The sequence below is a fragment of the Mesocricetus auratus genome, unplaced genomic scaffold (assembly GCF_017639785.1).
Source record: "Mesocricetus auratus isolate SY011 unplaced genomic scaffold, BCM_Maur_2.0 Super-Scaffold_100006, whole genome shotgun sequence".
Lineage (NCBI taxonomy): Eukaryota > Metazoa > Chordata > Mammalia > Rodentia > Cricetidae > Mesocricetus > Mesocricetus auratus.
In genome coordinates this window covers 45048786-45062269 of record NW_024429190.1, presented here as the reverse complement: position 1 = coordinate 45062269, position 13484 = coordinate 45048786, and the positions used below count along the sequence as shown (strand labels likewise).

At 48.7% G+C, this 13484-nt stretch overlaps 1 protein-coding gene across 17 annotated transcripts in view; it reads left to right on the top strand.

Annotated features, from left to right (window-relative positions):
- Positions 1 to 13484, top strand: part of Apbb2 (amyloid beta precursor protein binding family B member 2) — a 369114-nt gene that overhangs the window by 342843 nt on the left and 12787 nt on the right. For 11 of the 17 annotated variants that reach the window (XM_021229678.2, XM_013116544.3, XM_021229681.2 and 8 more), the window contains 3 exons: positions 3233 to 3238; positions 11103 to 11217; positions 12293 to 12380. In XM_021229678.2, the coding sequence (XP_021085337.1) occupies positions 3233 to 3238; positions 11103 to 11217; positions 12293 to 12380 (209 nt within the window). The remainder of the gene's footprint in view (positions 1 to 3232; positions 3239 to 11102; positions 11218 to 12292; positions 12381 to 13484) is intronic. The other 6 variants (XM_005074369.4, XM_013116550.3, XM_005074366.4 and 3 more) reach the window with 1 other exon arrangement.

Genomic DNA, 13484 nt, shown 5'->3' with positions numbered 1-13484 from the left:
TCAGACATGAGTCTCCCAGCTGTTAACATGTGTGTCCCACTGGCTTGCCCATGTTCCAGATGACATTAAAGAACACAGGAGCCAAGGGCCCCAAACAAGGGCAGACAGCTAATGAGAGCCATTTTCTAAGAAGGTGGAGATGGGCAGCTAAGCAGGAAAACGGGGGTCGGGTGCCAGAGCCGATGTGAGACTTTTCATCATAGTTCACTACCCCGTGAGTGATGGTGACTTCACACCCAGGGGTTCCAGAGACCCACGGTGATGAAGCCAGGTATCAGCGAGCGCGTGTTCAGGCTCCACAGTGGTGGACAAGCAGGCAGGCGTAGTAGGGGCCTTGCCCTGTGAGCTCAGGCTGAGAGGGGGACAGCTGTGTGTTTGCTCCAGTAGGGAGTGACTCTGCCAGGGCACAAATGGTGGTGTCCTCTTTCAAAGACCCATACTGCCTTGTGCCGTTCTGGTGTGCCGTCTCTGTTGTTGTTTTCCAGGAACTTTTGGGAATGCCAGTCGCACATGCCAAGTAGTTTTGTCGTTTCGGGGTTAGGCTGAGGAAAACATTGCCAGTCTTCCTTGAGTTTGTTTTTTCCAAGGAGCTACAGCAAGAACATTAAGATGGAGCAGCCCTGGTGAGAGACTCCAGTGGAACGCGTCTTCGGGCTTGGTTCTTCCCACTGGCATCATGTGTACTAAGAAGGGAATAGACTTGCGCCTGACTAAATTTAGCCTCCTCCACTCTCAGGATGGCTCATCTTGTGTAAAAGCCCAACTCTGGGCTAATGAGTTTTTTGTTGTTGTTGTTTCTCATCCAGAAAACTTACGACGTGCTGAGTGGTGGGAGCAGCTGCCGTTGTCTGTGACTCCTTGGGGGTTTTGAATGACATTTCAGGGCTCCCCTGAAATCTCCGTTTATGACTAGTTTTTACTTCAATACTTAAAGCAAGCAGTATCTCTTAGCCCCCAAAGAATTAACTCTATTCAGATGGTTCCCAGTTCTTCCTGTAGGGGGAAACACAGTGGCTGTAGATCAGTGTTGTTGGCGCAAATGAGCCCATTGCAATGAGTCTGATTTTTAAATAGCCAAGACTGCGCACAAAAGAAACATCCTGTTCTCAGTCTTTAGATTTATGGGTATTGAGCTAAGCTGTTGTCATACACTAGACGGGCATTTGTGAAGAGAAGAAACTAAAAGCGCTTGTTGTAAACCAAGATTGAATGTATCTTTCTGTTACTAAAAAAAGAAAAAGAAACTGACTGTAAGGGCACTAGGAGCCTTTTTCATCTGAGGTAGGAAATCTGAGATTCCAGGGGGTCATTGACTTACATAAGAAAGTTGCCGCCAAATACTGACTTTTAATTTTTTTATTTATTTATATTCTATGTATGAGTGTTCTGCATGTATGCCTGCAGACCAGAAGAGGGCATCATATCCTATTACAGATGGTTGTGAGCCACTATGTTGTTGCTTGGAATTGAACTCAGGACCTATGGAAGAGAGGGTCTGGAGCAGTAGCTCAGTGGTTAAGAGGACTGGCTGGTCTTCCAAAGCACCCAGGTTCAATTCCCAGCATCCCCGTGGCAGCTCATAACTGTCTGTAACTCCAGTCTCAGGGGATCCTACAGCCTCATAAAGACATACATGCAGGCAAAGCAGCAATGCACATCAAAATTAAAATGAAAAGAAACATTTTTTAAGTTTTGAAAAGATTGGCTTTTGTAGTAGGGCTGGGAGAGTGCAGAGGAACCTCAACTGAAGGCGACTGTGCTATCTATCCCAAGGAACACCCAGGAAGTCTAAGAAACAACCCCTTTCTGGGTGAATGCCTTCCCATGAGAGATAGTCCTCCTCAGATGCCACCTGTAGATATGAGGGCAGTATGGCTGTGACATCTGTCATCTCACTGGCTCCCGGTGTGTTTATTCAGCTGTCTCTGGCTGGCTAGATAAATGTCCTCCTACTCCCTCACTGTCCCACGTGTCCCCTTCCAAAGCGGCATGCTCCATTGAGGACGACCTTCCCCAGCAGAGAAGGGCCATCCTTCAGTCGGGAGTGTACACATGGCCGCATTCCGCTGCTAGTCCCTCCAAACAAGCCCCCAAGGTCAAATTCTGCCCAGCACAGCCTAACTGAACTAGAAACCCGTTTGTGTGACTTTGTGCTAATAGCTCTCGAGATGGAGGTCATCGCATCTTGGTTAAATGCCATCTCATTTGATCTCATTTCTCACAAATGCCCTGAACTAGAGTTGCTGTCCCCTCTTCACTGGTGGGTGACCTAGGTCAGAGTGTGCTGACCTGGGTGACAGTAGCTGCGGGGCTGGTGTGCGAGGGAGAGCAGGTCCCTGTGGGTCCTGCATCTCTTCTCCTCATCGCCTCAGCTCTCTGGTGCTCTGCCTCCTCAGCCTGTTGCTCTAGATAACTCCTATGTGTCACATAGAGGACTGGGCCCTGTTGCACTGCCTTTGACAGACCAGAAAGGGATAGAGGATTAGATGACATCTCTAGGGCAGAGGGCAGAGGTAGCTCTGAGAATGGAACTCAAAACCTGCTGTCCCCAGCCCAGCCCAGCCCCATCTGCTCCCAGCTCCTTTCTGCATTCCCCTCCTCTCTTCCCTGTCACTTCTCTGTCCCCACCCCCTTTCCATCACTTCTCTGTCCCCGCACTCCTTGGTACTACTCTGTGCCCAGACCCTTGAAGTTTTCCTCTCCTGCCTCTTTCCTTTCCCAGCTCTGTCCTCCATCGTCTGCTCTGTGCCCCTCCAACCATCCTCCTCATTAAAGCCCCCCGGGGGTCAGGGCCATAGCTTTGATAGGATGTCCAAGGGCTGGGAAGCAGGTAAGGTTGTGTCTGCCTCATTGTTTCTATACATTTTGTTGTTTTTCTTTTTAAATTGTGAGAAGCCGGGGGCTGGAGAGTGAAGATAAGTTCCCCGCCAGTGTTTCCTACGATCAGTCTCCTGTGTTTGACTGTGATATTATAAGCTTGGTTACCCTCCCCCAGCTGCTCCGTTGCCTCTGTAAATTCAGCTGGCAACTCTTGGCTTCATCGTAATGTGGCTCGAAATACTCTCTTCTGGGTGGTAGGGTTCAGCTAAAATAAGCACAGAAAGGCTATTAATGGCTGCAGAGCTGGGAAATACGGTGGGATGTCGGCGCTGAGGGCTGCTGTTGCAGACTGGGTGTGGTATGGATGCTAACCTACTGTTTCTGCTCTCCCCCCATGCCTTCCTGGATTCAGAGAGAGGTAACCAGCTATTTGTCACTTCTCCCCTTCCCTGTGTCTCATGTGTCTGACAAAACTCACTGCTTCTTCTATGGCAGCACCAACTTCACAGCCTTCTCTGCCTCCAAAGGCAGGCCTTTGTTCGTTTAACCTCTCTCCCCAGCGTTTGCACCCAAGCCTGGAGTTGCATCTGGGCCCCTAACCTTCTTCTGTGTAACCTTCTTCTGTGTTTGGTCCTGTTTGGGGAGGGTGATGGGCTAAGTGACTAAGAATAATAGCCACCCCACCAGCTCTCTCTCACTAATGGCTGAACAAATGACTCAGCATGCTGGGAAGTGAATGTGACAGAAATGTTTGGGTCTCGTGTCACATTATACCTGTTTCTTGAAGAGTGACAGTTTGGTCCTTTGTTGTGTCCTCTTAAGTTTCCTGGGTAGCTAGCCAGAAGCACAGTCCATTTCAGTATCAGTTATTATCCACAGTATGGGCAGGGAGCCCTCATTTCCTCCTTGAAGGATGTATCCTTGGAGAGGACATAACCATGAAATTCAAGGTGTCTATACATCAACTGTGGTTTTAAAATGATCTATGTCAGCCTCTCAATTGACAGTGTGGAAGCACGAAGCTCCATCATTTTCCAAAGCTGTCACACACACACACATACACACACACACACACACACACACACACACACACACACACACACACCATTTTTGGTAGAAGGTAGGCATTTAAGAAGTTCCGGCCACAGTGAAGAGACTGGAGGATGAGTTCTTCCTTGCTTTGGGCTCAAACCTGGCTACATTTCTGGTATCATGTCTAGTAGCCATCTTTCTGTCTTACCCACGAGCTCAGTGGTCCAGCAAGTGAGACAACATGAACATATCAGGTCATACTTAGGGGATGGAACTAGCAGAGGATATGATGAAGAGAATTTCTCCTTTTAGGGGGATGCATCCTGGGCCTAAGAGTGAGATGTAAGTCTCTTACCCCTGTGTACCACAAGTCCTACTGGAGTCCATGGTGGGGAGGTTTCCAGACATTTGCCTTCTCTTCTCTTCCGTGTATGCCCAGGTCTCCTTACTCGGAGACAGCTGTGACAGCTGTTGTGAATATTAACAACAATACCATGCGCTTTTGCCTTCTCTTCTCTTCCGTGTATGCCCAGGTCTCCTTACTCGGAGACAGCTGTGACAGCTGTTGTGAATATTAACAACAATACCATGCGCTAGAGAATATGAGCCTTCTGTTCAAGCCTCCTCGCTCATGGCAGATGGTAGAATTCAGACATTCTGTTTACACAGTCCACATCTCGGGAAGGTGCCTGGAGAGTCCCAGCCGTGCAGAACATGTTCGCCCCAGGTAGCAAGTTTCCGGGCTGCCCCTTTTCAGAGTATAAGCTAGAAGAAGGAAAGTTTACCAAGATGAAACCCAAGCTTCGTGAGATCCCTGATACCCACCCGTGATACTGTTGATGTTGGGTAATATGAAGCAGAAAAACACCACCCAAACAGGCATGTAGACAAACATTCTAGACCAGCCATGCAGGGCAATGAAATTCCTCATGACCCATTGTCCCTCGTCCCTGTTCCTCCCATCCTCAAGACAAAACTTCCAAAGTATGCTCTCAAGATGAAAGGAGACCATCTTAGACATAGGATTCCTTTTTCCCCCCCAGGTACTAGCGGTGTTAGTAGTTGTATTTTGATAGTTCCAGGATCCCGGTCAGCACTCTGTGTTCTGGTGTGGGCCGACTTTCCAAATTCCAAAATCCTGTGCTCAGCTCTGTATGTGAAGCAAAGGGGAGAGAAAGCCCCCATCCAAAGGTGCTGGAAGTATCTAGGTCCAAGTCCCTTTGCAGCTGTCTCATCCTGACTTGTCCTCTCAGGAACCACTCTGTCGGCTTGTGTGTAGCCTCCATTAAAAGGCAGGCCATGCAAGCATTGAGTAAAGCATCCTTCATGGAAAGGAGAGTGCACCCCAAAGTGGGCTTTTCTTTACTGTTCCTGAAAATGGTGACTGCCACTCGCCAAATGTCTGCCATGGGCCAACCTTCACAAATACTCTGCATAAAAACATCAAGTTGGCCTGAACAACTATGAATTTCATGATGGTGTCACCTAGTCTGTGGAGCCTTGGTAAGAAATTCCAGTAGAGGAGATTGGGTAAGACAGTGGAAGGAAAATGAGTCGAATGGAAAAGAGGGGAAGACAGCACAGCGACCACCATGTGGGCCAGCATTCAAGGTCATCGTGTTCTGGGTCTCCCTGGAAGGTAAAACTAGTTCAAGCACCAAAAAAATCAGGGAAGGGAATTCTAGTTTCTCAGTGAGAGAAACAAACTCTGTGTATGTGTGTGTGTTGGGGGTGTCCATCCAGTCACAGGGAAACCTTCCAACAGGACAGGCTGGTTCCATAAGAAAACAAGGTTTTCTGTCTGGGCACCACTTGTCAGGGTTACTGTAGCAGGGGACAGTTAATGCACACAGCAGCTAAGGGGTCTTTAGACACCTCTTCAGTTCCTTGGGCAGAAAGAGAAGCACATAAGTAAATTCCATATACCCTAAGAGAGTTGCCGGAGACACTAAGAATGAACTGAGAAGCTGTTTTTAATGGAGGCCATTTGAATAAAGAATTGCTTATTCGTTCATCCCATGAAGACTGAGCAAGCCCCAGCAGGGTCCTTGGATGCCATAGCGCAGAGAATAATGAAAGCAATCTCTGGCTCTTCACTTTGCCATTAAGAAATTTGAGGCTGTCAAAGATGCCCTAGGGCTGACAGTTTTTTCTCTTGGGCAGAACTTGAGGCTGGTCCTCTGGGGGAATAATTACTGGGGAGAACAGCAAAAGGACAAGAAGCAGAAAAGCTGGACATACACGGGCCCAGTAATCAAACTGCTAGATGGGCTTGAGTCCTGTCACAGCGTCTGTCAGGGTTCAGGAGACATGAGGTTACAGATGCAAGCTTCCCACCGCCTGATTTCTACAACAAAACTCCACAATCCCCATGATGGCAAGAAACAAATGGAGTGGGACTCCGGGCAGGATGACCTGCCCCACGCCTGCTTTCACAGATGGCCCCTGGTCCAGCCTTGGACAGCTGGAGCAAAGGGTTCCTATCATCAGACAGAATGCCTTGGACAGATATCTAGTAGAATGTGTGATAAAATAGAAGTCGTGTTGTGACTGGAGCCTGGTGGCCATTTAGTCTAGTGGTGTGGTTTTATAGATGAGATGCTGTCCCTGGAAGATGCCTGGCTGTGTGAAATGCCCAACCACCAGGGGGCAGCAGAGGAGCCTATCTCTAGAGATCTGACACAGCTCTGGAAGAGAGAAATGTCCCTACTGTGTACCAGCCAGCCACCTATCCTACAGTGTCTGAGCCACAGGGACGGACCAACTGCTTATACCTCATAGTATCCAAGTTGCTGCAGACCAACTGGGGTGTGACATTTGATAGGCACATGGCCCTTGGTAGTCTCCTCCTAGGTTCATGGCCCTAGCACTGGGATGATCATTTGCCCAACTTCCAGGGGTCCCTGACTATGGAAGGATATATACAGTATGGCCTCTTTAAGCCCTAGAATGCAGGAAAATCACTAAGAAGCATGAAAGAACCCCAGGGGCTAAGCCTAGTAGCCAACAGCATCACAGGACTGTCAGGGCAGTAAAATTTTCTAACAAGTTAGTTGATGCCATTTTGACCATTGTGGAAGTTGAGTAGTCGGACATGAGAGTTCATTTCTTGTCTGCTTTCATATGTAATTGTTAAGTTCCAAAGAGAGACATGGTTTTCGTTTTTATTGTTTTGGTTTTGGTTTTAAGCAAGCAAGATACTGATTTTGCTTTAACTAGGATCCCGCATTCCCTTCTCCAGATCAGGGTCCAGGAGGACAAGGTTCCTGTCAGCTTCCCCTTCTCCCGACGACCTAGTCTGTCTCCTACTGTTTAGCGCCTCAGGTCTGGGAACTTCTCCCAGCCTTACCTTGGGCCTCCTGGCCCCTCAGCTCCTTCCCCACCTCCCTTCTGAGGCTTCTGCGTTCTCCGCACTGGTCTGCTCTGCTGACTTCAGCTCCCCCTCCAGTCTGTGTCCCCCTCACGGACCTCAAGGACCAAGTGAATGTGTTGGTGGACCTCCCCACTGTTGCCCTTGGAGCACCTCAAACTCCCTGTCCACCATCGCAACAAGTTTTTTGAAGCACATGCCACATATGTCAGGGCACATGTAAGAATGCAAGGCTTGAATGGCTCAGAGTAAAGGCACACAGCGGGGTGGTGCTGTACAGACAGATGGTAGAGTCCTGGGACTGCATCCATATAGCCACCACAGCTCCTGCTGTATGCAGAGGACAACCAGAGGCTCTTCCAGGCACCTGCTCCTTGCTTACCCTGGAGAGGCTGTAAGGAACCGCTCCTATAGCTCTGACCAGTGTGCGGAATTTGCCAGTGGGCTTCCTGGCTGGAACCTTGTCTGTCTGTGTTTGCATCATTGATGCACCATGGCGTTGACACAGAAGGAAACTGCGGAAGTGAATTGGCTGTTTCAAAGCATACCAATGCTGAATGCCATGCTGCAGCTTGCAGGAAGTCGTGGGGCGGCTGTACAGTTTCCTGTTGCTGCTATAACAAATTGCCCTCTTTATTCATGGAAGGGGCACTAGGGAGGCCTATGAAGCCTCCTAGGGTTAGCGAATGGTCTCACACACTACTCTCACCTCTCAGATCTCTGCCTAGCTGTTATCTACCTAAGAAGAAATAGACATAGGCTGCTCAAATTTTGTGAAATGCCCTCCCCCCCAAAAGCCCAAGGCTGTATGCTTTCTCCTTTGGGAAGATGTAGGTTCCAGGCAGCTGCCCTGAGGCATTCATCACCTTCCCCTGAGAAGGAAGAAAATGAAGATTAATAATAATGATTTTTTAAAAATTATGCCTATGAGGTTACACATGAAAACAGACAGCACAAAGCTTGGGAGGGCTGATCCAGTGATCCAGGTGTGTCCCTTCCTCTCTGCTAGTAACCTTGGCAATGTATGCTTCCTGCTGCCTGTCAATCAGGCAGGGAGAGGAGGCTGAATTCTGGAAGCTTCCATCAGAAGCAAAGCAACATAGAAGTAATTATCTCTACCCACACAGAAAGATGGGGTTAATATCCATGCCTGGGATCACATGGGTCCAATATTCTTCTCCAAGATGCTTAGCGCCAGGAGGATTTGGAATGTTTGCATCTATGTGATGAGATGGGATCCACGATTCAATGTGGCAGTTATTTCTTGTTCACATAAGCCTAAGGCAATTTTAACACCCATTTGATAATTTCATTAAAATGTTTCATGGTGTGGAATTTTCTACTTGTGGTACCCTGTCAGCACCCAGGATGTTTTGGCTTGAGGATTTGGGGGTTAGGGATGGTTAGCTAAGTAGAACCAGGAATGGACTTGAAGCTGGTTTGCCTGAATCCAGTGCCCTTCTGTATGTTCCTTCCTGTCCATTAGAGAGGACAGAGACAGAGGGGAACTGTACACTTCTACAAGAGAGTATAGCAAACAGACCTTGCAGAGTGACAGCATTTAATCAAGCAAGGCCTTGTGGACCAGAGGGCCAGGCAGGCCTCTGGTAGACTGTGCTGGGCAGGTGAGTGAGCTCTGGACAGTGCGGGAAGGGTGAATAGTCATCCAGTGAGGGAAGATACATGCAATCAGCAGAGGGAGAGACTTTGATAGGAGGGATGATGCTTGGAAGATGTTACACACATTTCACAACTCTTAAAATCTAGACTAGGGTGTTTACACTTTCTGTGAGTGACCCAAGGGAATCTGGGGAGATTTGGCCTCAGAAACATGGTAGCCAGACCAGGGAGTTGGAAGGAAAAGGGTTGTAAGACATGGTGTGCCTTACTGTCTGAACCATCTGGGAAGTGAGGGGTGCCTGGGAAGGGAGCCAAGAGCAAGGCTTCCCTGAGCAGTCTCCAGAAGTGAATGGTTACTTTTCTAGGCCATGTGTTTCCTTGATGGCACTTGAGCCTGGCACGGGGGGGGGGGGGGGGGAGCCTGTGTTCGCCTCTCTCAGTCTGCCCTGTCCCCAAATCTACCTCTTCACCCAGTGCCAAGGTATCCATTCACACCTCCGGGTCAATACCACCATCCCCTATAAGCACTGGGGACAGGTAGAGCAAGCTTGTGCCCCGGTCCGCAAATATTACCAATCCCTGTTGTGGTCTGACCCAAAATAGGCACTGGGAATAAGATTTAAACCATCTTCATGGAATTTCATGGCTTGCAGGATGCCCACTGGTGAGCATAGTGTATACAGGGAACCTGGGAGCACTGCAGAGTCCACAGTTGCAATAGAGTAGAGACCGAGTAAGCAAAGGCAGGGAAGAGAACTTCTAAAATGCTGGGCACTGGTCAGGCTGGAGGGGGAGTAAGGGATTCAGGTGTCCAGGTGGTAAGATAGGACAAAGCATTAGGATTGGGTACAGGGCTATGGTTGGCAAGCTAGAGGACATTTGACATTTGACATTGCAACACAGAGGATGCCAACTGAGATAGCCAATGAAGGAGCAGGTTAGGGCTGATCCTAAGAGTAGAACCTGTGAGGTAGCAGGCAGGGATGTGCTAGCCTGGAGCCTATGTTTATGACCAACTCCAGGGCACATCGGCAGGGAGACAGGTTTCTCTTACCAATCCTTCGAGCACACCAACTTTCCTTCATCCTAGACCTTCATATGGTCATCTATGAAAATACTGTCAGCTCCCATATTAAGAGAATTTAACCTGCACAGTAGCTCACACCTGTAATTCCAGCACATGGGGAGGTAGAAGCAAGAGAATTGCTGTAAGTCTGTGGCCAGTCTGGGCCACATTGTGAGACCATATCTCAAAAATCCACCAATAGTTAAGAGTGCATCCTGCTCTTTGAGAGTACCCGAGTTTGGTTCCCAACACCTACCTCACAACTCTAGCAGCAGGGAGATTGGATGCCTCTGGCCTCAAGGGGCACCTGCACACCATGCACATACCCATACACATATATACTATTTAAAAATAGAATAGATTGGAAGACAAGTAACATAAAAATAAATTCAACTGCTGTGAAGTTAGCTCATGCTATGGTTTTGGCACTTGAACAGTTAAGCAAGAAGATTAGAGTCCCAGGCCAGCCTGGCCTACACAATGAGACCTTTCATTTCCTCTTTGGAGAACCACTGTCTCCATTAATAGTAGCAAGAAACTTAGTTGTATGGTATGGTTGTTCTGAAGCCAAGCAGACAGAGCAATCCAGCATGGGCCACTTGCTCAAGTTAACCAGATATATGACACAAGAGGCCAGCACTTCTCCCAGAGCCACAGTGTGAATGTTTGGCAGAGTCACATGCCCTTGATAGCAGTCCAGTCCACACGATATGTGTGTTCCAGTGTTCTTTGATTGCCCATCAACTTTCCCAGGCAGCTGTGGGGCTGGCCCATCGGCTGTGCCCACATCCATACATCACAGCCTGTTTTGCTTTCTGTTGTCATGCTTTTTGCCATTGTTTTGCAATTCATATCCTTCCCAGTTCCATGTTCATTGTCTCATTGTCTTATTTGTTACTGCTCTAGACAGACGCTTTCCGCAGAACTCAGTGTTTACTCTGGGTTGCTCCCTATCCTGAAGCTCAGGAGCTAAGCTTAGAAGACACTACCATGTCATACAGCGATAGGTCCCTAACAGACACTGAACTCTGCTTCTGCCATCTGTAGCTGTTGATGTTTTGGTTTGGGGTTTTAATCTGCATCCACAGTTCACCCCTGACATGTTGGCTGTGAGCTCAGTTAATATTCATAACGAGAGAGCATGTTGGCAAAAGTCTCCTTTTCCTGATATCCTGGTAAATGTCCTTTGCACAGGGATTTTGCTTATGTAGCAAGAGACAAGGACACGAGGATTCTGAAATGTCATGTGTTTCGATGTGACACACCAGCAAAAGCCATCGCCACGAGTCTCCACGAAATCTGTTCCAAGGTAAGATGGGTCAGGGCACAGGGTCTACCTTGCACTGCCTGAGCAAAGGCGGAAGGGCGGGAGAGCTGCCTGTGAAATCAAACTGAGGGAGAAACAGGCAGGGTGGTGTTCAACCCGTGTCATTAATGTGTAGTGGACCCTGGAGGTCCAGGGCATATCAATGGCAGTTCCATCGGGGTCACCCACTCACATCTTCAGATACCCGAGTCCCTCATAAGATGGTGGGGTATTTGCATGTAACCTATGTTTACACCCACCCACCCCCTCTCCCCCCACCAATGTCAAGCCACCACTACATTATATACACCTAGAGAAATGACGTTCATCACCTTGCAATGAGCATCGTGAGCTTAGATCGAAAGTGTGAGTTATTCTAGGGCCACTGTGACCTGGCTTCTTTCAGATCCTGAATCCACACCATTGTGTGACTCACTGGTAGGGAACAGGAACATAAAGTGTGACCTGCACAAGTGACCATAGTGTCCCTCACAGAAGAGAGACTGCCTGGAAGACTCAGAGACTCACGATGACATTCTTGAGCCCTCTGGACTCGTTTAATATTGGTTTACTCCACACAACAGCACTGTGACACACATACTCTCATCTGTAGGCAGTGAAGGGAAGCTTAGCTACCCGAGGTCACAGCTAGGAAGGGCAGCGGTGGGATCTGAACCACACCCTCTGTCTCCAGAGCCCTGGGAAGAGTATCTAAGAGCCACCATGGGGCAGCACCAGGGAAGCCTGTCACCCTGTGCTCCCTGAGGTCAGGTGTCCCCAGAGGGTGCGTGCTGGATTGTTCTCCGTGGAGGCGAGAACCAGTAGATGGAAGAAGTCACTTCCAAGCACTTAGGAAGTGCACTGTTACTCTGAGGAAATGTTCACCTGTCGTCCCCAGCGGGAAAAGTGAAATCTCATATGCTATGTAGTGCAGGGACACTGGCCGGGAGAGAAGGCAGAAGATGAACGCTCGTTTAAGTCCCGGTGGGATCGACCCAGACACTTTACTGGCAGGGCTGGCTGGTGACATGGGGGTCTGTAACCGTGAGCCCAAGCTGCACTTTCATTTGATGTTTAGATTATGGCTGAACGGAAGAATGCCAAAGCCCTGGCCTGCAGCTCATTACAGGAGAGGACCAACGTGAGCCTCGACGTCCCTTTGCAAGGTATGTCTACAGCGACTCGTCCTCCAAGGCTCCAGCCAGCCTGGCAAGACTGAAGGGTTGCAGGGGTTCCCTGGTGTCTCAAGTCTCCTTTAAAAGCACACTCAAGGTCTGGGGAGATGGCACCGGCTACTCTTAACAGAATGCCCAGGTTTGATTCCCAGCACCCACGGGCTGCTCACCACCATATGTAACTCCATTTCTGGAGCACCAGTGGCTCTCTTCTGGCTTCTGCTGCCTCTGCATGCATGTGCTGCACATATATGCAAGCTAGCAGCAATTTCATACATATAAAATAAAAACATGCCTTAAAACTGGGCATGGTGGTTGGGGGCTGGAGAGATGGCTCAGAGGTTAGGAGCACTGACTGCTCTTCCCAGAGATCCTTAATTCAATTCCCAACAACCACATGGTGGCTGACAACCAACTGTAATGAGATCTGCTGCCCTCTTCTGGCCTGCAGGCGGGACACTGTATACATAATAAACAAATCTTAAAAAAAAAAAAAAAAGCGTGATGGCCCCCAGCCTAGAATCCAATCTCTAGAATCCGGGAGCCGGCCTGGTTGCTGCATGGTGAGACCCTGCCTGGGTGGTGGCAGGGAAGATGAGCATATGCTCCAGGCCCTGCAGGGACAGAGTTCCCTTTGTCAGTTGTATGGGACACAAAGGGCACTTGTTTTTTGTTGCTGTTGAACAAATGAGAGAATATTCTCAGCAGAGGTTTTTTCCGTTTCGTTTTGTTTTTTAATCCCATATATGGCCCTGGGGTAAGGACTCTCTAGCTTAAAAATATGTAGATTGTTAGGGGGGAGAGCTGCATTATTTCTCCCGTGCCTTTGATTATATTATCCTTTGTGATTAAACTTTCTTTGGGCACCAGCCACACCTAACACACAAGACATGAAAAGCTGTTTCTCAGCACGCAAATGACTTATCAGACCTGGTTTTTGCCTTCCAAAGCATTTCACCTTGAAAGAGAGATCAGTAGGGTTTAGACCTGCAAAGTCCCTATGTCTGGAGTCAAGACATGCTGTGCTTATAGTTCGTCCAGGAACAGGACATACTGGTATGGGTGGCCTTCTGGGCATGCAGATGCCAGACAGAC